The following is a 26,432-nucleotide window of genomic DNA, read 5'->3' as shown; positions in this document are numbered from 1 at the left end:
TATTCTGATATGATATAATATAGGATGTAATTATGAGATTTATTGGTGGGCGTTTTGGTCATCAGAAAATTTTATTAAAACCAAAACAGCTTTCCTACATTGGTGAGAAAGCACTTTTGGAAAGAAGCTCCAAAATAGAGCTTTTTCCAAATAGTCATTTTCAGTTTTCTAACAAAGCCAAAACAACTTTTCAATTTTTTACCAAACATCACCATACTATCCAAAAGTACTTTGGACCAAAAGTGCTTTCTAACCTACCAAAAATTTTGCCAAATAGGGCCTAGATGGTCTCTATTTTGGTTAATCCATTTGGATTCATCTTCTAACCTAATCAGCACTGCTTCAGCTTTGCGATATTTTTCGTATGGATGCTAGCGATTCTTACCCAAAAAAAAATTAAGAGTTTTAAATCTATAATTTTTTTTCTAAGGTAACGCTAAACATGTGCTGGGCATGTGAGTCCACGTTCGAAGGGCTATGAATATCAATAGAGCTGTGAGAAACTGCAGTAGAAAAAAGAAAAGAATTATGTGGGAAATTAAACAGAGAAAAAACCATCTGCACTGTCAGGGAAAAGGAGCAAAGTTGTGTGGGGAAGCCGAAGTATAGACATATGAAAGAATAGTATTTATATGCATGCATGGGTTTATGTCATTAAATCAAACTCCGAACCCCTATTCAAATCGGGCGAAAGGATAAACTTTATTTTCCAGACGTGGCTTCCACAAACAACTATTTCAGATTGTCCAAACCTGTTACCCGACCGAAGCGCCAAGATTTGGGCATGGGTCTACAAGCCTATTAAAATCCCAACCGCGATCAAAAAGCTCTCCTTTATTTTTTCAGGCGACGCCTCTCCTCGCCCCCACTCGCCTCCTTTTTCCTGCAATCAGGTATGCATACTGGTGACGCCCCCGTCATAATTTTATTTTTTTTAAATAAAATGTTCAGGAAGGGAGAAGTTACTTTACGTTAATTCTTGTGATTTTCAATCCTGCCATGATGATGAAACTTATTGTGCCACGACGGTTCTTTTGTTGTTGTAACTAGCAATTGATATATTGGATTTAGGGCTTGAAGATTTGCCGTTTTGAGAGAAAAATCATGCATGTATCTTAGTGTTAGATGAAATTTGTTTGATAGAATTATGCTTCCTTTTTCTTTCTTTCTTTCTTTTTTTCCCCATTTTTTCCCAATCCCACGTCGATCCATTACGTGAATATGATAGAGTTGCACTGTTGTTATTTGGTAGAGAACACTTGATTTTTTTTTTCTTTTTTGATTGTAAAGGAGGGATTGAATTACCCACCATTTATTTGAAAAAAATGGAGGAATACAGGAGAGACACCTAGCCAGGTGCTAGGTCAAGGAAACATTACATGATTGAAGTCTACTAATCACAACGTAAAGTTCCCATTACTACAAACTAAGACATTTCCGGGGTCTCACCAAGGCTGAAACCTTTTGCAAAACAGCGACCAGCAAGGATTGTCTCGCCCGAAAAATTCTCCCATTCCTTTCAATCCAGATCGCCAACATAAAGCGATAACAACTTGATTACAGCCTGCCCTGATCTCCTTCTTTGCATAAGTTATATGCTTAGTCGGTGCAACCTTCCATGGACATAAATGATAATAAGAAAGAGCTTTCTATAGGGAAAGAAAGCTTTGATCAAGAAAATTTTAATGGGAAAGTAACCCCTGCTGTTGCTCATCTGTGATGCATGTTAAGTCAATGCATGCAATGCTTTTCTTAAGGAATAAAAATAAGCTGGCCAGAAAAAAAGGGATCATGTTATGCTTCCAAGCGTAGCAATGACATGTACCTATCCCCTTTTTCTTCTTCCTCACTATTTCTTTGCATGAAGCCCCATTCTGGGGTTTGAAATATCTTTTAAAGAACAGTATGCTGATTGCTTTGTGTCAATCCCTCTCCCTTGTTAAGAATTTGTCCTCGAGTTCTCTCTTAGGCCATCTTAGCTTAAATGGTATTTGTACAAATGTGCAATATTTGGAAGTCTTTAAACTTTTTTGCAAATTAATAATAGAGCAATAGGTTTATATAGGCATCCCGAAACGCTAATAATGCAAACTCTAGACTAATCAGGAAATTAAAAAAGAAAAACTACAAAATAAGATAAATGAAGTCCATATAAAATAAAGGGTAAAAAAAATAACCCTCTGCATTTTGCATGAATTTGCAAATATCCTCTGTATGTCCAATTGCTGTAATATCCGCACTCCATTTTCCAGATTGTCACAATGTTACCTAGCGACCTCCCAATTGGGGCCAGAGCTTGCCTCTGATGCTTATGTTGCAAGTTATTTGGGGTATTTGTCTGATGTGGTTCTTTTCTTGTATTTTGTTTTAATGGAGATGGAAGCTGACGTGGATGAACTATGGCGGAAAAAATACTTGCCACCAAGAGAGCTGCACATGTCGATCCCCTTCAGTCGAAGGACGTCCTTCCGTTCCCTTCTCAACTTCACTCTAGCATTTTCACCATCCCTTTTGATCAAATTTGTCCCTACAGTATATGATTGGTATGAGATTTGCTTTGGAGAGGTAGAAATAGAGGTTTCGATCCAATCTCCAAACCCGATTTGCTTCAAAGATTATTCCAATTCATCAGGGATAGCAAGCATTCGAATTATTAAAATTCTAACGATAGGCCACAATAATCCGACCTTTTCTTGATGTTTGATTTGTATTTTACATGCATTTCCATGAATCACAGCAAAATACTATTCTTCATGATTTATGTTAGTGATTTTTCCAAATTATGGTTTCTAAAATTGGGATTTTTTTATCCTCATGTTTCTACTATGTTCACGGCGCTCCATGAGTTATGTATGTGTTGATTTTACTTATTTTGCATGCAATTTGATTGCCATTGCCAAGTGTTTATTGCATTAAAGGAGTTGTAGAATGTTGAATTAGCAAGCACTGTGGGCACTGTGGGTTCTGCGGGCGCTGTTAATTCATATAATATTGATTTAATGTTTTGCCCACACACAAAAACAATTGTTTATCCCATTCCTTGGCATATGATTCACAAGGGCTGTTTGATTGCCTCTCCGTAATGCTACTTATGTCCAAACCATCTCAAATAGTTCTACATATCTATCAGAACTATTTTACAGCGGATTCAATCACCTGGCTAAAACCAACACAAATCTAATCAGGTCTTCTTGTCCTAAATCTCTTTTATAGGGGATGCAATCACCTAGCTCTCCATTTATTAGAACATTTGTCTTGCAGTTTGAAGGCATGATCAAATCCAAGTCACCCATCTTTCACTCAATTTGTTAGAAGGTCTAGCAAATAGTCCAACTCACCATATTGAATCTTTCTCAAACTCCAACATGAACACAAAGGTCTCAACCCTTAAAAGCATTAAGAGCTGATCTTTCTCAAGATCAACATCATCTTTAAAAACATGCCGGTTTCCCAGAAAAACCAGTAGAGAGAAACTGTCAGGGCCAGGGTCCTTCTGCCCTAGCAACCCCATTATGGCATCTTTAACCTTCCCTCTAACATATGTAATTGTTGAGGTGAGACAAGAAGCTCATGAGAGTTTTTTTCTGGAATTCTTGTTGAACTATTTTTCTAGCACTTGATTTTTATTGCACCAATATCTTCTAACTTCTCTTGTTATTTTGCAAGGTTTGAAAGAGGCTTTTGATAGTATGATTCCTGCAGCAGAACAGAGAATATGCATGCGGCATGTGTATACCAACTTCAGGGATAAGAGGTGTCACGCCTCGAACCCCGCACTCGGGTCCGGTACTCGACCAACCGCATGAGCCCTAGAGCAATATCCTAAAGATCATACAAGGCCTAAGACGAACAAAAATCCGATAATTCCATAATTAATTAATTAATTCAAATAGATAAATCCAACATATTCAAATAATCAAATTGCTTCGATTACAAGAGCATTCAATGTTCATCGGTATCAACATAAACTAACTAACTAGCTGATGACTCTGTCACTCGCTCTCTGCACCCATTCCATCCATGTCTATACATCCTGTAGCTCTGAAAAAGAGAGAAAAGAGGTGGTGAGCTTTACAGCCCAGTAAGAATTTTCACACATCCACACCAACTCAATAATAATAAAAGCTTGAAAATGTTGCATACATTATAAAATCGCAAATCGATTAGCAATAATACTCGAATGCAAAGCAAGTAATGATATCCAACTTGCCATCTACAGTTGCTCTGGCTTTCTTCCTGTGACTAAATTTGGAAATCAGAATGGAAACCCAGAACTCAAATTGGTCACCAGTGTATTAATGCAGAATAAAAATTCCTGAAGTGCGAACATAATATATTATTTAGCATTTTAAATCTAAAGATGGACTGCACTAACTAGTGTTGTGTCCTTGCTTTTGCAAGTGCATAGCATAACAGACTCAGCAATGAAAGGTGAGCAGTGAAACTGAGACCATATTCCATGAATCCTGAAGTTAGATGTTCAAATCTTCTTGTCTTTATTTTTTATCTTTATTAATTTTTGTTATAAAATTTTGACATTATTCTTCCACATGTGGCATCTTTAGTAACCAAATTCGTTATGAAGTCTTCAGAGCTAAAACTAGAATGGATCTGGTGGACTACATATTGTAATTGTTTATTTCACTTCAGAGTGTTTTGGATGCAACTTGCTTTTCGGATGATGTTATGCACTCATTCCACAATCCACCATCATTTGCCCATCAAAGCTGTATTAGTGACTTTAGTATTAAGACCCTTCTAACCTCTGTTTTGCATTATCTATCCCAGCACTCCCTTCAACTGACATTTCCTTCTATTTTTGATCAGTTCTACTTACCGCCAATTTAGTTAAAAGAAAGAGAGCCATTTATTGGTTGAAACAGCAGATAAACCTGAACCATGAAACAGAGTAAACCTTCTCAACTATAGCAATCTGCCTTCCAAAGTACTAAATTCAATACGTTGCATCAGTAAGAGAAAACCTGTTTCATCAAGACAACTTCGACAAACATGTCTGCTCCTTAAATTGGTAAATTATGTGGTGATTACTTCCAATAATTCTTCAGATACAAAAGGGTGTCTCCAAAGGACCAAATCAATATAGAACTAAGTAATGATAAGGACTGGTGCCCCAGCTCTTTCATTCCTTTCTCAACTGATATTCTTTCTTGAGTTTGAGGCTTTGAATTAAATAAAAATGCCTATACCTTTAGATAAACAATTTCCGGTTTGTTAAGCTTGAATAGTTGTTTATTGAGTGCTACTAAGTAAGCCATCACTTCTTAAGTGATTTCTTCATGTTGATTGTAACCCTTGGCTGCCTTAAAGCATGCTTTTAATGATAAGAGTCAATTTAGTGCTTGTAAACCCACTTACATATGTTACTGCTTTTATTAGGTGATGCTCAAAATAGCATCATTTGATATCAGCACTTCACGTGAAAGTTTGTTGCTATTTTCTTGCTGTATTTTAAATATATATTTAAATAAAAAACTAAATAGAGTCATTATTTTGCTGTTACAAGAGCCAATAAGAACCATCACAGAAAGAATTAAGTGATTCAATGAAATGGTTGGTTATGCATTCTCACTGTTATTCTCAACAAAAAATGTAATTCATAAAGTAGGCTTCCAAAACTTCTTTCTTTGCTTTGTAACTGCTTGTTACAACATTGTAACCACAGATATTGCATTTTGGTCATAGCATTTGATGGTCATAATGTTTCACTGTGATCATGCTTCTAACTTATCTGTAGACTTCATCCACCATAAATTTGGACATGTTGGTTAAGAAATTTGTAGCAGGTAGCAGTACGTGACTAGCAAGCAGATGATTAGTTGAAAAGCCAACATGCAAACAAGTACTTGAGTTATGAGGCAAGCACATTAAGTTCTTCTGGCTACTTTTGAACCAACAAGTAACCTTTTATGATATTTGGTTGACAGGTAATAGTTTTGCTTCTACTGCAAACAAAAGTTTAGGAAACATCAAGAGTTAACTATGCAGAAGAGCGAAGTCATTTGCATACCATTGTCATATTTCATTATTTTGGACTTCAAATGATTACAGATAATTAACATATTCCCATGGATATATAGGTTCGAGATTATACCTAACTCTTTAAAAAAGAGAATATGCATCAATAGTAGAACTCTTGGTGTTATAAATCTGATAATATGGTGAACCATTTTTTTTCTAACTAATGAGGTTATGTTACAATTTTATGTAAGAAAAAGCTACTTAAAGACTAATTTAAATTGAAATTAAATAAGATCAACAGTGATGGCAGCCCTTGGTTTAAGATAATGTGACACAAAGCCATTATTTAGCATATATTGCTGATGGTGAAAGGCAAGTTCTGTCAATTGTTTTAGGTAAATTCTGAAGTAGAGCATGAATTGTACGTGTTACTATCCCGACTAAATATATTTCTATGCATCTCTGCATGGTACAAGGGTGGTTGGGTGTACTCATATAAGTACTTGCAGAGAAGCAAGAGCTCAGTTTAAGAATTTTTTTTATTCTTTTGTGCACTTGGACTCATATTTTACTAGAAGACATGCCTTTCAGTCATGATCGAACTTTCCTTCCAGTAGCTTGTTTTACCCATGATGAATATTCTTACTGAGGCACTTGGCTAAAGAGAATTCATGAGCATTTGTCACCAACTTAAGATAGCAGTTTCATTAATTGTTCTTTCTATGTTATTTAGGCGGTTCTTGTATTGTTGCTTCTCAAAATTTACATTATGGTGTTGATGCTTACAGAGAACAGCAGCTTTAGTACGATCTCTTAGTCAGAAATGATTGGCAGAAGCTGATAAAAAGAGGGGTAAACACACTGAATGAGCCCCGGTATCAGGTCCTATGGATATATAGTATTCCCACATCAATCCTAGTTTATCCTGTAAACGATCTAAAATATGTTCTATGGTTTTAGTTGTGCTATGTTGATCCTGGGGTTGCCCATGGAGAAGAGATGGAGCAGCTCAAGACTGTGGATAGCATATTAATTAAGTTCTACAAGAAAGATTTCAGAGAAGATGAATCTAGGAATCCATCTAAGGTAATTATCATATGAAGATGAGCACTATATCAATTACTATTTTCTTGGCTCATGATTCTGTTATGTAATTTCATAGTCATTATGTTGAAAGTTGAAACTATGTCACATATCTCTTTCTTTATTGTAGTGCCCATCTAGGAATGTACCAAATACATGCGATATCCCTATCATGTATACTGAAAACCACTCGATGAACTTCAAACTGACTATTTTGCAACTCAATTAACCTTCCATCTGGTTTTGCAGCTGGAACATCTTTAAATAAATGCCATGAGTTGCTGCAATTAATGTTGCATGCTTTCCCATCTCAACCACCTTACCCTTGTCCATTACCACGATCACATCTGAAGTAATCACTGTAGAAAGCCTATGAGCAACTGTAATTTGAGTGGTTCTGAACAATGGCCCACTTTTTGATCCTAAGGCACTTATGACTTTTCTTTCAGATTGTCCATCCAGTGCACTGGTAGCTTCATCTAGCAGCAATACTGCAGGCCTCTTCAGTAGAGTTCGTGCAATTGCTATTCGCTGCTTTTGTCCGCCAGAAAGCTGGCAACCCTTTTCGCCGACGACAGTGTCATATCCATCTGGCAAGCTGCTTATGAATTCATGAATGTTTGCCTCAATTGCAGCCTCAATTATTTCAGTTTCTGAAGCACCCTCATTTCCATAGCAGATGTTGTCTCTGATTGAGGAACTAAAAAGTAGTGGCTCTTGCTGCACCAACCCTATTTGCTTTCTTAACCATCGTAGATTGTATTCTCTTATTTCCTTCCTATCAATTAAAATCCTTCCTTTATGAGGATCATAGAACCTCAGCAGAAGGGCCAAAACAGAGGACTTTCCTGCACCACTAGGCCCAACAAGGGCCACCTTCTGTCCAGATTCAATAATTAAGCTGAAATTATCTAGTATAACAACTTCTGGCCTTGATGGATATTTGAAACTAATCTCTTCAAATTCTATTCTGCCTAAAATTCTTTCTGGGCTCTTGATTTCTGGTGAATCTGGTACAATTTCAGTTTCCCTATCAAGGATCTGGAATGCAGGTGTTAGTATGCTGATGGCAGAGATGACTGTGGGTATCAAAGTCCATAGCTCAGTGATTGAAGGGACCGTGAGTGAAAAAATCTGGTATGATCTTATTCCATTCACAAAAGTCGCTTGTCTCTTATCAACCAACACTGTAGTATACCACAAGGCAACAGCATGTGCAATATTCCACAAGCAAAGTGATACCCCTTGAATCAATCCATACTTAATACTCTCTATCCTGCTGATCCGCATCGGTTCTCTTAACGAGAGCTTGGCTTTCTTGAGTATCTGCTCTTCATGTACAAAGGAGGCCACAGTTCTGATGTTGCTTGCTGATTCTGATGTAAGGGCAACAAGTTCTCGGTGAGAAACAGCGAAGTCACCTGAGAATCCTTTGGCTGATTTGGCTTGAATAAGACCACCAATGAAATGGCAAGGCATGACGGCCCAAGCTACCAGACCCATTCGCCAGTCAACAATCATACTTACAATGGTTGCTATTAGAATTGAAGAGATGCATTGGACAATAACAGACATTCGATCAGATATAATGGTCTTGATCATGGATGTGTCACCAACAACGTGTGAAGTGAGGAAGCCCACACTATTCTCAGGTTTTTCAAACCATGCTATCTCGTTGCGAAGAACAGCTGCATAATTAACAGGAAATATTTTAAACTGCACTTGCACAAGGAGTGAACAAACCATTTCAATTGCCTAGAAAGGCATTACATATTCTAAAAAAAATGAACTTTAAGCATGTATGCATCATCTGTAAGCTTCTTTTGTGTGGAATCCTTTTAAAATTATGCTATCAAGGAGTTGATATTATCACAACAGTCTGCGAGATATTTATTGGTATGCTTGACTGGAGCTTAGTTATTGCTTTTGGAAAGAATTACTATTTCTTATGTTTCTTATGTGAATTTGAGCATGACGATTTGAAAAATAAAATCTTATGATGCCAGGTCTAACACTGTATCTGTACCTTTGCTGGGCATGAGTTTATAGATCAAAATTCTCTGAGAGCATATAGTGCCTTATTGGGGAAAAAGCTAAGGATGTTGTAGAGATGTTTCCAGGTGAATGACATATTTTTCCGCCTTAAATTATGTTAAGTTTTAGTTGCTAGATCTGTAATTGTCTTTTAATGATGCTCAGCCCTATGGTGATTTGCAATTTTAGCCAGTTGCCAAAAGATGCATTTTGAAACACTTGTGGAAACTTTGGAAGTGAGGCTTTGATAATCAAACAACAAGTTGATGTGGTTTTCTAAAATCAAATTGCAATTTAATTGGAATACTTAAACAGAGTTTTGTGATATGGGTGTACGGTGACTGTAGCATAGGCAGCATGGTAAAGGTGAGATAAAGTACCTGAAAACAGAGTCTCCCTGAGGTTTCTCATGGCTGTTTCCCCAACCACACCATATAAAAAATGTTGCAAAGTGTGAGTAATTAATGTGAGAAGTCCAACAAGACAAAATATTACCGAATACCACCCTACTTTCCTCCTGGCATCTGGCTTGTAGTATGCTACTCCAATTGTCATGATGAAATATCCAAACATTGGCTTAGAAATACCAGAGACTGCTGCTGCAAAAGAACCTGCAACAGTCTTTGCAAGCTCAAGCTTGTTCAATCCAAACCAGATTCTGAAGAAGGGAACTGCTTTTCCTTTGATTTTTTGTATTTCTGGCTCTGGAGGATCACTCAACTGATCTTGTTGTTCTTTAGGTGCTTCAAGGAGTTCAGAATCTTGTGTATGACTATTCTGAAGAGTCTCTGGTGCTTCTTCTATATGATCTATATCCCTGGTTTAAACAATTAAAAGAAAATCATAATGCTGCCTATGTACATTTGTGTCAATGCTTTTATTTAAATTCAAATTCTTTTATTTCTTTAACTTCCTGAATCTATTACCTTGTCCCAGGGAAAATTATCAAGGCCAGGTCTAGTTTGTTTATCCAACCACGTTAAAAAATATTTCTGCATGCAACATGTCTTTTATTGCCTAAATCTTTTCAGCTTCGATGACAAAAAAGTAAAGTAAATTTTACTTGTTCTTGTGATGTTAACCCAGACAGGTTTTCTCCTTATTTATCTATTTATGATACCACCTACCTCGATCCATTGTCTCCGGTGTCTGTCTTCAGATTCTGCATGCCAAATAAGTTGCAATAGAACTTGCTGCCTTCTAGCAATTCTTGGTGGGTTCCGGTGTGTGTCGCTTTTCCATTCTCAACCACAACTATGATATCTGAGTTGATGACTGTTGACATTCTGTGCGCTATCAAAATCACAGTTCTTCCTTGCATAGCTCTCTCAAGGGCATCTTGAACCAGCTTTTCAGACTCTGAATCAAGTGCACTTGTGGCCTCATCAAGCAGAAGAATTGGAGGATCTTTGAGAATAGCTCTTGCTATAGCTATTCTCTGTTTTTGCCCACCTGATAATTGTACTCCTCTCTCACCAACCTGAACTCATCAAATCAAACATTAGTTGCCTAGAAATATAAATAAGATGAATAGCAAGGAAAGCTAGTTGTGTGCATGCCGCTAAATAGTTGTTTGCCATGTCAAAGATTATGTGATTCAACTAGGCGGATGAGGGAATTTTTATGGAGGATTAGTGCAGGATGCATATTTTCTTTGTGAGGGACCTACTGTTGATATTTGCTTCCTCTCCAACTTCGTTAAATAATAAATAGACTTAGGGCATGGCATAGGCCATCTGTAGTATATTCATGTTTAGCTGTCTTATCTCCTTTGCCCTATCAACAGTTTCGGAGGATTTCTACTTTCCGAGTTTCTGTAAGGACAATAATCACTACCAAGTAAAATGAAGGATCAATTTGCCCATATTGAACTCTGCTTCTCTCCATTATCCTGATCCAGTGGTCTCAACCAAAGACCCCCTCCTTAGTCCTTGTTGGAGCTTTCTGCGGCTCATGCTACATAAAATTAGACCATCTCCAACCATTTTCCTCAATTTTTAAAGATACTTGCTCTAGAGGAATCACCACGCTACTAGTAAAATGCATACTATCAACCATATGTTGCCATGCTTAACTCTGTATATCTATCCACTTTGTGAATTTTAATTGTCAAAATTTGTTATCATGACTTTCACTCGTAATTTGATACTGAAGTTACAGTGTACATGGAAGTAATTTTCAGGTGTCAATCAGTTTTCTTCATTTCAAATCCTGATATTGCTCAGAAGAGCTTAGCCTTCTTCATGGCAGTGTCTAGAATCTTACCTCTGTTGAGTATTTATCTGGAAGTTGGGATATGAATGAGTGTGCATTTGCTGTTGATGCGGCTCTCTCAATCTGTTCATCAGTTGCATCCAGGTTTCCGATTCTCAGATTATCTTCGATGGTGCCCGAAAAGAGTGATGGCTCTTGTGGAACTGCTGCTATGTTCCTCCTAAGGAATTTCAGATCCAGATCCTTGATGTTGTGACCATCTATGAGAATCTCACCTGCAACCATAGCTGACTGTTTTAGTTCTTGCAGAAGACATACAATCCCCATAGCATATATCAAAATTGTCCACTTAAAATGAGTGCATTCATTTTTTATTCACAGAGTTTATACTCTTTGTACCAAGTCATTTACATGTATACATGTTTTTATGTCTCTGTTTTACTTGTTGCACATTCAATCAAGGGTGCACTTATATTCCTTTTATAAAGAATATGGATTTCTTTGTGAGTATAAAGAACACGGCTTATCTCTTAACTTAGGAATAAGGCCTCTGTCCATGGAAACTATGCTTGCCTTATCTCTGAAGTACTGAATTTAAAGATTATGTAGGTTGCAGCAAACCTTTGATTGGATCATAGAACCGTTGAATTAAGGAAATCACAGTGCTTTTCCCACATCCGCTGGTACCCACTAAAGCGACCACTCTGCCTGCTGGTATGGACAGTGAAAAGCCTTGAAGGATAAGCTTATCCTCGCGCGACGGGTAAGAAAAATGCACCCCTTGTATGTCTATTTCTCCAACAATCTTCTCTAGTGTTTTTCCTTTATTTTCATAACTTATGCCTGGCTTCCTCTCAATCACCTTGAAAACTTCATGTCCTGCAGCTTTTGCCCGATTAAAGATCTCAAGGTCAGGTGCAGCATAAGTGATTGATCTGCATTTCAATAAGAAAACCAAAGCTCTTAGTTTTTGGAAACTACATAGTCATGATTATGTCAAAGATGGAAAAATAATCTTTTAGAATATTTACATTGCTCCAAAGAGAATGCTCATTACAGCTGCTAGTGTCTCTCCTCCATTAGCTTTTTTTGCGGTTACTGCTACTGCTCCCACCCAAACAACCAAGGCCCATGAGCCGAATGTTACTGCTTGGAATGATCCCAGTCCCAGTCCTTTTATTAGTGCTTCTTTCTTGCTCAAGATGTGTTGCTTCTCCATGCACTGAGTGAAGGACTTTATTGCTTCCATCTCCCCAACAAAGGAAAAGACAGTTTTGATATGGGATACAGTCTGCAGATAAATACACAGTGCATTGTATTAGAAAAGTTCATGATTGTTGCAAAACTGATTTTACCTATCATCTTTTCTCTGTGATCTAAAACATATGCTATCATTTTTTTTCCATCATGTAGGCTTTGAATTTCTTTTGAGAAAAATAAATAAGTTTCGGATCTCTTTCCTCTCCTTTAAAAGCATCTTTTATGTTCAAAATTAGGTTGTAGCCAAAGTACTACCTGCTCTACAACTGAAGTTGCTTCAGACAAGTATGTCATTCTTAGTGCTGAGATAGTATTCATCTTGTTGGTATATGTAGCTCCAATGATCAGAATAAGTGGCAGCACCAACAGAGTGAGCAGGGCAACTTGCCAGCAGCATGCAAAGGCAATGATGACACCAACAAAGAAAGTGGAGAAGCTTGAAACGAAATGGCCCAACTGCAAAAAGATCTATCAATTAATAACCAGTCTTTATTATGTAAAAGAGATGATCAAGTGTTGGTGAGAGTTCCCCATATTTGCATTGCTTTGTTACTGTCTTTGGAGGCCAATGCAACATATTTCTAGCGATATGTTTCTGGTAATAAATCGGTCTAAGGTATGCATACTACCTTCTCGCCAATTGCATCTTGTATGATACTCATGTGGTTTGTCATTCCGGTGATTATCTTCGCGGTTGTTAAATCAGTGTCGAAAGCTCCAATATCTTGATTGAGAACTGCTTTTAGAAACTCCAATCTGAAGCGTGCCATTTGTCTTTCGCTAGCGTACATGAAACATGAGATTTCTGCGATCCATATGTTACGAATTAAAAAAAGAACATCTTGATATGGTAACATAAAAGATGCAAGTGAGACGGTTACGTGTTGCTGGTATTTTGTTTGGCATGGTTGGAATAACCGAGGTAAACTAGGCACCTGCTATATATTCGTAAAGACCTAGGCACCTGCTATATATTCATAAAGATGGATGGTTATTTTTGTATTAGTGCGCACAACACCTGAGCCTAAACTGAAACTACCACAAGCCTCTGGTAACAACCTAAGACCTCACCCAAAATGGCTAGCTGGAAGATATTATTTGGTTTTCTTGATCTTATATAAGTATTCAAGATCTACCCAACAAATAACAAATGTGGAACTAAACACACGCCCGCATGAGTATAATCACAAACACCACGATCAACCCTCGGTCAGTCCCAATGGATCTGTGTTGCAGTGTCCCCTAGTTCACATGGATTATGGGCCGGGTCCGCTCTGATACCATTTGTAACAACCTAGGTCCTCATCCAAAATAGCTAGTTGGAAGATATTATTTGGATTCCTTGATTCTATATAAGTACCCAAGATCTACCTAGCAAATAATCGATGTAGGACTAAATACATACCCGCACTGGTCCTCACACCTTCCAAGTTTGAATAACTCGTTTAAACCAAAGTGGACATGAGACAAGTTGTGGGTAGGGGTGGCAAAATATGACCCGGCCCGTGTTCGACCCGCCATAAACAGGTTTGAGTTTGGCCGAAACAGATTCGGATCATAAACAGATTGACCCGTTCGGATCATAATTGGGTCGGATACATATTTTAGATGTCTGACCCATTTAACCCGTTTATTAATTAGGTCGGATACATATTTTAGATGTCTGACCCATTTAACCCGTTTAACCCGCTTAATATATAGGTCGGGTTGGATCAGATAACCGTTTAAACAGGTCGGGTCAGGATGGATTGGGCTAAATAGGTTAAACAGGTCGGGTTGGATTGGGCAAACAAATTAAACAGGTCGGGTCAGGATGGGTTAGCTAAACAGGTTAAATAGGTCGGGTCGGGTTGGGCAAATAAGTTATATGTTTATTAAACAGATTAAACAAGTTGAGTCGGGTTATCTATTTATTAAACATGACAGGTTCAGATTGTAATTCCTGACCTGTTTAATAAACAGGTCGAGTTCAGGTTTATGATTTTCTGATCCGACCTGCATCTGACCCGATCCGTTTATGTCCGACCCGACCCGATTGCCACCCCTAGTTGTAGGGACTGAGGTTGCAATAGTGGCCTTTCAGCTGTGATATATAGGTGTCGTTTTGAGCCAGTTAACTAACAAAACACTAGATATTGAGCTGCATGAACACATGGCATACAAAACAAACAGTTACTCTATGACTAAAAATGTTGTGAATTATTCTATCTATAATTTTGGTTACATGAAAATAGCAACTACTTTGCAACCAAGGAGGACCTTCAGGATTAAAATTTGTTGACCAGAAATCTTGCTGTTGGCTTTTAATTTTGGAAGTACCGAAAGATCAATCATCAAATGGCGGTGAAACTAGCGCTGGAATCCAATTTGCCAAATGCTATGTTCAGCTGTATTTGATGCCCTGCTTTAATTGTAACTCATAGCAAGCTCAAGCCCTTTGACCTGTATGGGAACTCTCGCTCTGTATATCAAGCTATTTTAAACTGAAATATATTGTTGACCCTTTCTCTATTTGCTTAAGCTTTTAGAATCTAATAGTAAATTAACATACTATGAGGGCTCTGGTTTGCTAGAAATCATGAGTTCAAGTACTTACCACAAGTTTACAACAGATTGTGAATTCAAATTTTTCCTCCATGTTAGTTACTTATTTATGTGTTGTTGGCCGCACATGAAGGTGAGGGGAGGTTTCACCAAAAAAAAAAGGTGAGGGGAGGTCAAGTTTGATATATTGTTGACCTTCTTCCTTACATCTTAAACTTTTAGCGTCAATTGGTTGGTTTCTCTCTCTCTCTCTCTCTCTCTCTCTCTCTCTCTCTCTCTCTCTTCTCCCCTATATTTACAGTTTAAGTGTAAATTTGCCGTGTGCATGATAAACATTTCTGCTAAGAAGAGTGATCCTTTATTAATCATATGCTCATTTACCCTCTACATAATCTTAATTCACCAAAAATATTATTTGAAAGATAGAACAACATAAAGACGAGGAAACAGTTTATTCACCTAGAATTCCAGCCGGAAATGTAGCAATGGCCATATACCACACAAATGGAACCACCTGCAACCACACCAAACAATTATTATAGGAGCATATCCAAAAGCAAAAAGAAAGTTACAAAACCATTAAAATTCACTATTCCAATTGCAGTACCTTGATCTAAGATATACAGTTACCTTATCGAGCGCTCTAACCATGGCATCCTCATCGTTTATGTTGTTACCGAACGCCTCGAGAGCTTTTCCAAGTAAGAGATACCCGATGGGCACCGCCATGCCATGCACTACAGACCCACAGGTTCCCAACGCCATTAACAACCAATCGATGGCATCAGCATAGCTAAGAAGCCTACGAAATGGCAACGGCTTCGTCTTAGATTTTGGCGATGACGAGGAAGCAGTCTTTCCAGTATTGGTCACATCTTCGGCCTCGGTTTCAGGCTTGACCGGGGGTTTGCGATGAAACGGAGGCATAATGGTGGTGGTGGTGGTGGTGGTGGTAGCGGCGGACTGGGCCGGTTGCAGATGGAGTTGGATGGGGACGTAAGGAGGGGGTGGTGGGGTTTATATGGGGTTTATGAGACCGAGATAGGTGTGGGAATATGTGAGGGAATATGCTGGTGAGGTTGTTTGCATGGGACGTGGGAAGTCGCCCTCGCCTTTGGAAGCAACTGAAAAACTTGGTCTGAAGTGCAGGCTTCTGCCGGGAATTATTAATTCAAGCTATGAGCTGTAAGTGAATGCCCTTAGGGATAATATGAAGCATAACGCTCTTTTGATGACCTCATGCCTTCTATAATTTATTTACGTGGTGTGGTTCAGTATGATTCACAGTATCATTTCAAAAGAAGAAGAGTGCAATTTTTCTTTGTGGTCCATGCAAATGATTGAAGGAAAGTTCTCTCCGTGTCTTGAGAGAGAGAGAGAGAGAGAGAGAGAGATGACACCAATAGCCAGTTAATGCGGCCTCAGATTTTTCAGCTAAGATGGTGAAGCTGGATTGTGGGCGTCCAAACGATCTTAGTTAAGCCGACAGGCAGGCGATGACCTCGTCGTGCATGTATGCTCATAGCTGACACTGAAGGCAAAGTGCTGCAGAGCATTGTAGTCCCCATGACATTATAGATTTTCTTTATTTCTTTCTCTTTTTGCTTGAGCAAAATTATTGATTATAACTTTCAGTCAATCTCAAGTTATTGTGTTGATGAATTCTTCTAAAACACTAGGACAACTAAGAACCTTATATTATATTTTCTCTACCATTAATATAGTGCGAATGTCGGGAGAAGTGGCTCCTTGCTCAAGCCACAACTACAATTTTATAAAAAATTATCATTATGAAAAATCTCTTGTTTACACCATATCCTAATATCCGAAGATCACCGTATATGTGGCAGCTCAGAAGTCGGATTAGATAGGACCCCAAAGTCTTGAACCAAAACTTAAAACTAGTGTGGTTACCCATATAGTTGGTTAAAGGAATATCTGATCTAATAGACCAAGCTGACCAAGTACTGCACAAAGAGAGTTGACCAAATCGGTCTAAGAATATTTCTAAATGCAAAAGACCATATTAGAGATGAATATACAAAAAATGATCAAGAGTAGATTCATACAAGATAGGCTGAATGGAGATGCAGCAACAAGATTTGGATCAATTGAGCACAACCATTGGTGGTACAGAATCTGACTATTCTAACGAATGTGAATTGGAAGACAGCTGGTATCAATTGCTGAAACTCCCAGAAATAGAAGCTGGACATGGACCATCATCATTAGAGTTGATAATTATTATGTTTCCTAGTATAAATAAGTAGAATCATAATCTAAGAGGGACGTTCAACACATTAATCAATCCTATTTTATCTTTAATCTGAACGAGTGTGATAGTAACAAAAATACCTGAGAGTATGAAGATAAGATTTGCTTATGTTAATACACGGCAAAAAGAAGTTAGACTCAAGCCCACCCCCCATGCACAATGATCGAGCGCGACGCACCCAGTTAACACGTTTTTGGATCAAATCTGCCAATTTTGGCTTGGACCACCATTGGGCTCGTGCGTGCGTGGGCTACTTATTTTCTTTGCTTCACCAGGTTAAAAGGTTAAGACTATATAAAGACCTTTTGAGTTTCATCTATTTCCAATGTAGGACTAAAGAAAGTACACAACAAAAGACAAAAAACAAAGAAAGGGTAGACTTGAAATTTTGAAATACTTCAACACCTATAACCTCCATGGAGCTCGCAACCTGAAAAAAATGGAATACATAATTCAGTCCGAGAAGTGATTTTTCTTATTCCAATATTTCTTCATCTCTTATGATCTTAAGTTCCTAAGATGAAGGATATTCTTCCTTTCCACTATTATCTCATTCCCAACGGCAACCTCAAATGGAAAAAGTCCAAAAATATTTCATACCTAAATCCAAATAGCCCCAACATGCTAAGATTAGATTATCTTGTGTTACTACCAAAACATTCTTCTCCAACCATATGCCCCAACAAACACTAGCAACTACTATATCCAAGGCCTCTTCCTCACTTTCTTTTGGCCTGAGCACGTCTACGCGCAATCTATGAAGCTCCATAACATTTCTTGGATAACATCTAAATCTTAGTAAGTGGCCAAAGTGTCTTCCACTTTTGTCCCTAATAGGTTAATACTCAATTTGAAGCTTTCATCGTGTTCAACCACTGAAAGCATCATAAATATTTTTTGACTGTCATATGTACTCAATTCTAGCCCTAAACAATGAGGTGCTTTATCAACTTTTTAAGATCTAATCTTGAATATTATTATTTAAAACTAGACAAGACAAGTTAACTTGCTTCGCTTTATACTCCAATATCCGGACCCTAAATATATAAATTTGAATTTTCAAAAACATTGTGGTCATAGAATACTAAATGCAGTGGATAGTGTGTTTGTTTCCCCAAGAGCCTTTTTCACCACCTAGGTATTGGTATGCTAAAAAGTTTGTTTGACAAGTCTAACAGCTCGGAGTGTGATAGATTCCAGCCGAAAAGAGGATAATCGAAAGAAGAATTATGAGAGTAGCATAGTCCAAATGCCTTGATCTTTAAGAATTTTTGCTATGGTCACACTGCCGTTCGGAAGATGAATAGGGTTAGATTAGGGGTAACCAAGATTATGGTAGAAGAAAACTACGTTACAGCAACTCCTACGATAGAATTCTACTAATGATCTAAGTACAAGATAAGGTAAAGGTAAGGCAAAGATAATTAAGATGAAACCGGATTGATTGATGTATCAAAGGTCTCTATTTTAACATTATAATACGATATTCATAGGTGACTTTCATTAACTATCTTAGCACTTATCCTTGCCATTATGTGTCATATGGGTCACTGTTGTCTAGAGTGGTAGGTAATACTACCACTCAACTCATGTCTTAAGTAGAGTTAAGATAAGTGCCATTAATTTGTTTTGCCACTTGTCCTTGTTAGTATGCCACATGGTCTACTATTTTCATGCGTGATAGATAGTGCCATCACAATTTCATAGTTTGACTACTACTCCTTTCGCGTTATGGATATGGAAACCACCATTCTCAGACTTCGCTCCACTAAAATCCTCATCATAGCTAGGCTGATAGCTCTTGTTCCATTCGATCTATACCATAGTTACTCAGCCTACATCCTTAATTTAATGTTTCAGCCTGTATCTTTGATCTATACAACCCACTTAAAAACTTACTACTGGATTTATTCTAGAGGGCCTTCTAAGACTTACTATTTGATTTGCTTTTGGAACACTTTAGCTTGGATGTAGTGTAAATAGGATCATAGGATGGTCAGATAGAAAAAAAAGCTCTTTTTCTTCACTTATCCATTTAACTCATCCAACATTGATGGAGAGACCATTTTAAACTACTCCATCATATAAGGAGTAGTTTATTCCAACATAGAGTAGGTTATGTTATTAAAAAAATAGATGGAAAGAAAAAAGAGCTTATTGGTTGAGGCGTGATTTTACTGTCCTTAAGAATAGATCACACCCCTCGGAGAATGAATCTCGGTATAGCAGGTAATGACGGCCTATCCTCGCAAATGCAGTGACAATATCGAACAACCCAGAACCACTCAGGAACACAGAAAATAGAGAGAGTATAAAGAGGAGGAAGATTTCCTCCCTATGCGCGATGATCGAGCGCAACGCACCCGGTTAACACGTTTTCGGATTGGATCCACCAATTTTGCCTTGGACCTCCATTGGGCTCGTGCACGTATGGGCTACTTATTTTCTTTACTTCACCAAGTTAAAAAGGTTGAAGACTACATAAAGCCCTTTTGAGTTTTATCTCTTTCCAATGTGGGACTAAAGAAAATACACTAGACAAAAGACAAAAAACAAAAAAGGGCAGACTTGAAATTTTGAAATCCAATAAATTAGAAATAATTAATCTATTATTATTGAATTAACTTATTCTATAAATATAGGCTTAGGTGGTTCCAGGCTACACACACATACCGAAAGGCAAATTTTGTTACTTGCTAACTGAGGTTCTAAAATTCAAACCAGCGATGAGCAGGTTGGAGATTTCCCCTCTAATGTAATATTGAGAGCTCAAGCCCATATGGTCAGAAAACTTTCTTTGTTTTTAGGATTGAGTTTGCCCTCAATTGCTAAGAACTTCTCACTCTATACAAAACAGTGCATGCTTAGATCTCTTGCATTGTCGCAAAGTTGTACACGAACTAATCTCAAGATTTTAATGTCTCTATATGCCCAAAAATTGTAATGTATGTTTTCTACTCACAAATCACACCTAATCTTTCATACCATCCTATGTTTTGATTATCAAATGCATCGTACCGTGAGATAGTTTAGTTGTTTCTATGATGTTTGGAAATCATATATGAGCCCTTTAGAGAAAAAGTCTTTGTTCAAAGCACCATCCAACCTTTTTGGGGTTCACAATGTTGTTTCTATCGTCACACCTTTCACCTCAACTCTCTTGATAGCACTTGTGTTGTTTTTACCAATACTAATTATTTGTTGGGATTACTATTACTCTTTGATAATTTTTTTCCTAATTCGGCCAAAAATTTCCCAAATATCCCAAAATTTTCTTTGTCCTATACCGATAATTTTGGAAGAGAAAGCTAAAAACTTGGTAAATTATTCTAGGTTTGAATTTTCAATCAAGTACATAAAAATTCTTCATCTTTTATTAGGCTAATTTTACTCACTTCATTAGGCCGTCAGGTCATTATTTTCTTAAGGGCTCGTTTGGTTCGCGGGAAAAGGAGGAAAAGTGTGGTCAACGGAAAAGTAATGAGATGCCTCTTGTTTGATTGAAGTTTTCAAAGGAGAGAGAAGGAAAAATTGTATTCCCATAGGAATATGATTCCCACATTTCATGCGAAAGTCTTTTCCATGAGAAACATGGGAAAATTACTTTCCCATGAGGCGGAAATCACTCCATTTTTACTTTTTCTCAAAAAGTCCCTTCAGCATTAAAGAAGCATTAAAAACCTAATTTTTATTAAGGGCATAATAGAAATTATACATAACTTTCCTATAAAAGTGGATGAGCAACCAAACATAAGTACTTTGAAAATTTGTCACTTTCCCGTGATCAACCAAACATGCCAAAAATACTTTCCTAGGCATCCTCTTCTTAGGAATTTGTTTTTCAGGAATCATATTCCTAAAAGGAAAAATGCTTCCCGCGAACCAAACGAGCCCTAATAGTCACACTCGGTGATCTTGTACAAGTTTCTTTGCTGCTGAAAAATAAAAACCTAAACACATACATGTCGTTCCGCCCGGTGGGCCGGGCCGGGCCCTCCGCCCAGCCCGACTAAAGCAACACCCATGTTAAAACCGCCACCAATGTCCCCAGCCCCTGGAAACCCGAGCGTTCCGGCGATGGCCTCGTCCTCGTCCGGCGTCCGTTCATGGCGGACGGCGTTCCTCACTCTCAGAGACGAAACCCTAACCTCGCCCCCTCCCCACACCCTCTTCGCTCTCCTCCGCGACCTCGTCCTCTCCCTGCCCTCCGATTCCTTGGTCGCCGCCGCCTCCGATCTGCCCCCTCACGAGGTACCAGAAATCCCTAATTTCTTATCCGGATTTGGTTTCCGTTCTTCTCTTCTGGTAGTTTTTGTGGTGGTTTTCCTCTAAAGGAGGTGTCTTTGGATGGTTTCAGGTCACTTCGGATGTGATGCTTCTGGCCGAATTGGCCTCGGCTGTTTCGGAGTGCCAAGGTGCCGCTGATACCTTGGTTCGTGTTTGTCATTTGGTAATCTTCGTACTTCTTATCTTCTTATGTTCAGCATTGTGCGTGTCTGTGTTTCTTTTTCCTTTCCTTGTTTTTAATTTGAAGATTTGAGTTCTTAATACTGAAATTAGTGCTGCTTTGGATGTAAATATATGTTTGTGCATGAATGGGGCGCACTATAAAGGACTATAATGGGTTCTTTCTAGTGTCATGCGTTTCCAATTCAGGTTTGTAGTGCGAAAAAGGAGGAAACCAACTATGAGAGTCTGGAAGTGTGAAATATGTTTAGATGGTTTGATGTAAAGCCTACCTTTTGAAATATTAGAGGCAAAAAGTGAGAAATATGAGTAAGAGAAGGTGGTTCTTGATGTTGAAGAGGAGTAAACTGGGTAGATGAAGATGAGCAGCCAAAGTGGAGTCTTGTAAAGAGTAGGATCTAGCCAGGAAGAATATGAAATATATTCAGGAAGACAAGGGCCTCTTGGGCTCCGGTTCAAGAAAGATGAGTTCTGATGCTATAGATAAGGTTAAACAGGAAATCTTAGTTAAGCATTGTTGAAATGGGATGGTCTTTATGTATGTTGTAATTGCGGTCATATGGTTATGAACTGTTGATCTGGAGGAGTTTTTCAAGTGCATGGTTTCGTTTTGCTTTGAGAGGTCTCAATGATTCTAACATCAGAAAGAGTTCAATGGAGACAGATGGCTACAAAATTGAATGATTATATCTTAAGTGCATTGACCTTCAGTAATATTATAGTACATCTAAAAGGCTTTGTCATTGAGCATGTAGTGCTGATGTACTGCTTTTAATGCTGGACCTGGCTTTGCCTTCAAGGAGGTGGTGGTGCTACCCTCCATTGTTGGAAGTAAACTGGTTTTTTCTTGTCCAAGGTTTCCTTTTGAAGACTTGATATCTTTAGGCTCTTGTAAGGTGGATTGACATATCTGAGAGGAGGATTGGCATAAGCATAGAGCAGCTACAAGAACAAAAGATTAGCATATGAAGTTGGAATTCTAGTAAAGAAACTACCAATTTTGGATGCCTTTTGCAAGAAGTTGGGAATGTTGTGTTTTGAGGAACCTCTGATGTTGTGTTTTGAGGGACTGGAGGTCTCCTTTTAATTTGCATATAGTTGTAACTCTTGCTGCAAGATTTGCACAAAAAAGTACTTGAGAAGCAAGCATGAGTGATGAGGAAGACAATCAAGTCACTTGAATAGTCTTTATTAGTTGCCTCACATGGATTAGTTGGATTCACGATTGGCCTGATTGGGGGTGTGATCACATGTCATATGTCATTGGTTTTAAATGGAGGTGTTGATGGATTATTGTTAAAAGGGCTTGGAAGAAAGGGGTACTTGATTGCTAGTTGTAGTTTATAACATTGGTTAAATTATAGGTAACAAAATTATTCAGGATGGTTTTTTGTTGATAAAAAGATGGACATGCTAATTTGGATGATAAGAATTCGGCCATTAGGTTATATGGAACAATTAGTAAGGTTAAACTTCAAAGGTTATGTTGCATAAAGATACATGGGGATGCTTAGGACTAACTGTAAGGCTCAGGTTTCAATTAGTACACCATTATCTATTTGAATTCTGAAAGGTGCTAAGTTGAGGACGGTTGGGTGATGTAATAGGTCCAACAAGGTAATGAATATTATTATTATTTTTTTAATAACAATTTACCTAAGATGCCATTTTTGTGTGAATGTCCATTTTTCATGTTCCCTTATGCATTTGGTCTCTGTATGTGTTGGAGGAGATTATTTGTCCCTTATGCATCTCCACACACATATCTTGATTTGAGGGGTAGTGTGATTGTGAGCATTAACTCTTGGAAATGTCGGCGGGGTGTATAATGCCATGTACATGTTCTGCTTTTGCATGAAAGCTTGGGACACCTACAGCTTTAACTTGTGTCTTGAAAAACAAAATTTTTTTTTTGAGAGATTTTGACCATCTCCTTAGACTGATTTGGTTGGACCGACCTCTGCATGCAACAACGGTGCTCGCAACAATCCCCATCTCCAAGAACACCGCCACTATCTTTGCCACCTTGTTTTCCACATTCTATACACCATCATCCACTCCTTGCTACTCTTCATGTCCTTTCCCGCCCCATCATATCAATCATCACTATTTTTCATATAAAATGCCCCTTATCCATCACACCATTCACCTCTCCTCGTCTTCTGTTACCCACCCGCTCCCCGCTTGGTGCGGCCTCAACCCGTCCATTGGTCTTCTTGGTCTCTCTTAGGTGGATTGGCAGGGAGGTGGATGATGGCATAAAGAAGAGGAAGAAGGAAGAGATTTGCAGTAAGGAGGAGAGAGGTGGAGACACTACTGGGGTGGGAGGATATAGTGGAAGAGGAGAATGGGGGAGGATTGGATACATAGCTCGCCCAACCGGATTGGTTGGTTAAGGAGAGTTTCTGAGAAAGGAGGTAAAGGAGGTTGGATCTCTTTGAAAATTTTTTCCTTCCTTTTCCTCATTTTCTAGGACACTTATAGTATTTGTAGGTATCCTGAGCTTTCCTTTGGAAGCTGGGTAGAATAAAACACTAGGGATGGGATCAATGAAATTTTTCTTTCTATACATGGTGGCATATGCCTTGCTGACATCTCCGTAAGGCAATGCTCACATTGCTGCTCATCTCAGGATATGGGCAAGGTGACAATGTGATTCTAGGCGAAGGGGCAAAATGATCTCCTTGACGTGTGTGGTGATCAAACGCTTAGGGACAAGCAAAAAATGGCCATTTATGCAAAATGGCATTTTTAGGTATATGTAAAATACCTATTATTATTTTTGATGCTCATGTTGTCACTCATCTTGTGATACGTACTTGGAGATGGTGTGATATTAAACAAAGGGCCAAAATGGTCTCTCAATGTGCTGCAGTCCGAATGCATGGGGGAAAAAATGGAAAGTGCGATTCATGCAAAATGACATCATCAGCATCATCGTCGTCATCATCATGTTTATCTTCATGAAAAAATAGTTTACCAGTTAAAAGATGTTTGAACTTTAACTATATGTTCCTTTAGAAGTTCGAAAATGTTAGAGAAAGATAAATGAGATCTAACCTTGATCCATGCTTGAGGTGCAAACATTACAATTTTAGTTAGTAAGTTTACATATTTATTTGGTCTTACCTACTTTGCCGGCTAAGAGAAGGTTATTAATGTTTCTAATAAATTTGATCTAGTTTTTTTACTATGATATTAAGCATGCCAATGTTGGCTACTATGACAGTGGGCAAGCCCATGTAGGTTAGGTGTTAGTGCACCCAATCTAGGGTGTTTCACCCAAATCTAGAGAGAGGTGGGGGGAGATATGGGGATTTCATCCTATTGGTGGCTGGAGGGTGGACATAGTGGAGTAGCCCATGGGGACGAAGGGTGATGAGGGCGACCAATGATGGTGGAGGTGTGCTCGATAATGTTGGTGTCAAGGCCAAGGCAGTCGACGACAATCGACAGGGGTGTATAAGAGGGGGAGGGAGGGGGATTGGGGATTTTAGTAGCTTACTGGTGGCTGGCAAAGAAGATGGGGGCGGTGGACATGGTAGAGGGGCATGTGGAAATCGAGAGCGTCGAGGTTGATTAGTGATGGTGGAGGTGTGCTTGGCGAGGTTGGCTTCAAGGCTGAGGCGATCGAGAGTGATAAGTGGGGGTTGATAAGAGAGAGACGGAGAGACAAGGAGATAAGAAAGTTGGGATGAAGATTGAGGTTGGGATGGAGGATGGGTCTTAGGGGTTGGTTTGGCTCGGATGAGCCGAGTTAGTACGTCCAAAACCGGGCAGAATCAATTGGTTTGGCCTGATTCAATCATGTGCACCCTTGCCTTGTTTGGAAAGCCCAAATCATCCCAATTTTGGGCTGGTTCGGTACGGTATACCCTAAATTGCCTGGTTTAGGGACAGTTCGACAATCCTTTCTTCATGCATTTGAATGAAAAGTGGCTCATGAATTTGGGGAACAATTGTGAATGATTGTTCCTATGGCACTCTAATGAGTTGTTAGATGAGATAAATCATACAATTGTACAAGTCAAACATCCAAAGTTGTGCAGGATTTGTTGATTAAATCTACCTTCTCCTCAAGATTTAAAAATCAAAAGCTGAGCTGTCTTTCGACCTCGGCAATAGCTCCAAATGAATCCGAAACTTCTAAGGGGTAGCTTTTGTAATAGTATTCAAATCAAAACATAGTCTATCTTTACTTTCTTTTTTTAGCAATATCAAAACGTAGTTTTCTCTAAAAAATATCAAAACATAAATCACAACATAAAATCTCAAGGACCACTGTTTAGTAAGAAAATTGATCTATATACATATCTTTTCTATTTTCTCCCTAAAATCCCACCTTCACTTAATAACCTCTGAGATTGAATGTATTTTTTCTTTGTCATAGTTATCGTTTTCCTAGTAACTATATATGTAGCCCATGGCTGGTATCCTGTAATGATATTCAACAATTGCTATTAATGTGCAATATATAATATGTATGATCCCCTTTTGTGATTTATTATCACTGCTCCTATAGGCATTATCCTGTTTTCTCAAGTGTTTGGTATATTTATTTATTAATTTATTCATA

General features: G+C 38.3%; 2 protein-coding genes and 1 long non-coding RNA gene across 26 annotated transcripts in view; 2 read left to right on the top strand and 1 right to left on the bottom strand.

Annotated features, from left to right (window-relative positions):
• The first annotated feature begins 515 nt into the window (after positions 1–515).
• Positions 516–13,046, top strand: LOC113461075 (uncharacterized). Of its 20 annotated transcripts, none has more exons than XR_016398739.1 (7): positions 657–893; positions 2,377–6,861; positions 6,940–7,065; positions 8,088–8,199; positions 9,069–9,182; positions 11,920–12,073; positions 12,196–12,770. It is a non-coding gene; the product is annotated as an uncharacterized LOC113461075 (long non-coding RNA). The 20 variants fall into 20 exon arrangements; XR_016398735.1 differs by having other exon boundaries at positions 8,449–9,182; XR_016398736.1 differs by adding an exon at positions 12,906–13,043 and having other exon boundaries at positions 6,940–9,182; positions 12,196–12,220.
• LOC103724160 (ABC transporter B family member 19-like) lies at positions 7,288–16,243 on the bottom strand. Its single transcript, XM_026800391.4, has 10 exons — positions 15,745–16,243; positions 15,574–15,628; positions 13,200–13,375; positions 12,826–13,026; positions 12,342–12,601; positions 11,932–12,245; positions 11,362–11,585; positions 10,224–10,576; positions 9,477–9,913; positions 7,288–8,750 (listed from the first exon to the last, which is right to left on the bottom strand). The coding sequence occupies exons 1-10, from the start codon at positions 16,039–16,041 to the stop codon at positions 7,288–7,290; spliced, it is 3,780 nt and encodes a 1,259-aa protein (XP_026656192.4). The 5' UTR covers positions 16,042–16,243.
• Positions 16,244–21,429: 5,186 nt separating this feature from the next.
• LOC103724153 (ARM repeat superfamily protein) overlaps positions 21,430–26,432 on the top strand; it is a 30,889-nt gene continuing 25,886 nt past the window's right edge. For 2 of the 5 annotated variants that reach the window (XM_088712975.2, XM_088712977.2), the window contains exons 1-2: positions 21,431–21,640; positions 21,747–21,839. In XM_088712975.2, the coding sequence (XP_088569101.2) occupies positions 21,431–21,640; positions 21,747–21,839 (303 nt within the window). Of the gene's footprint in view, positions 21,641–21,746; positions 21,840–26,432 lie in introns of all 5 variants that reach the window. The other 3 variants (XM_008815324.6, XM_026800392.4, XM_088712976.2) reach the window with 2 other exon arrangements.

This window comes from Phoenix dactylifera, chromosome 16, assembly GCF_051530095.1.
Source record: "Phoenix dactylifera cultivar Ajwa chromosome 16, Ajwa_hap1_PhDact_Kaust_v1.1, whole genome shotgun sequence".
NCBI lineage: Eukaryota > Viridiplantae > Streptophyta > Magnoliopsida > Arecales > Arecaceae > Phoenix > Phoenix dactylifera.
This window is presented reverse-complemented; position numbering and strand designations above follow the sequence as displayed.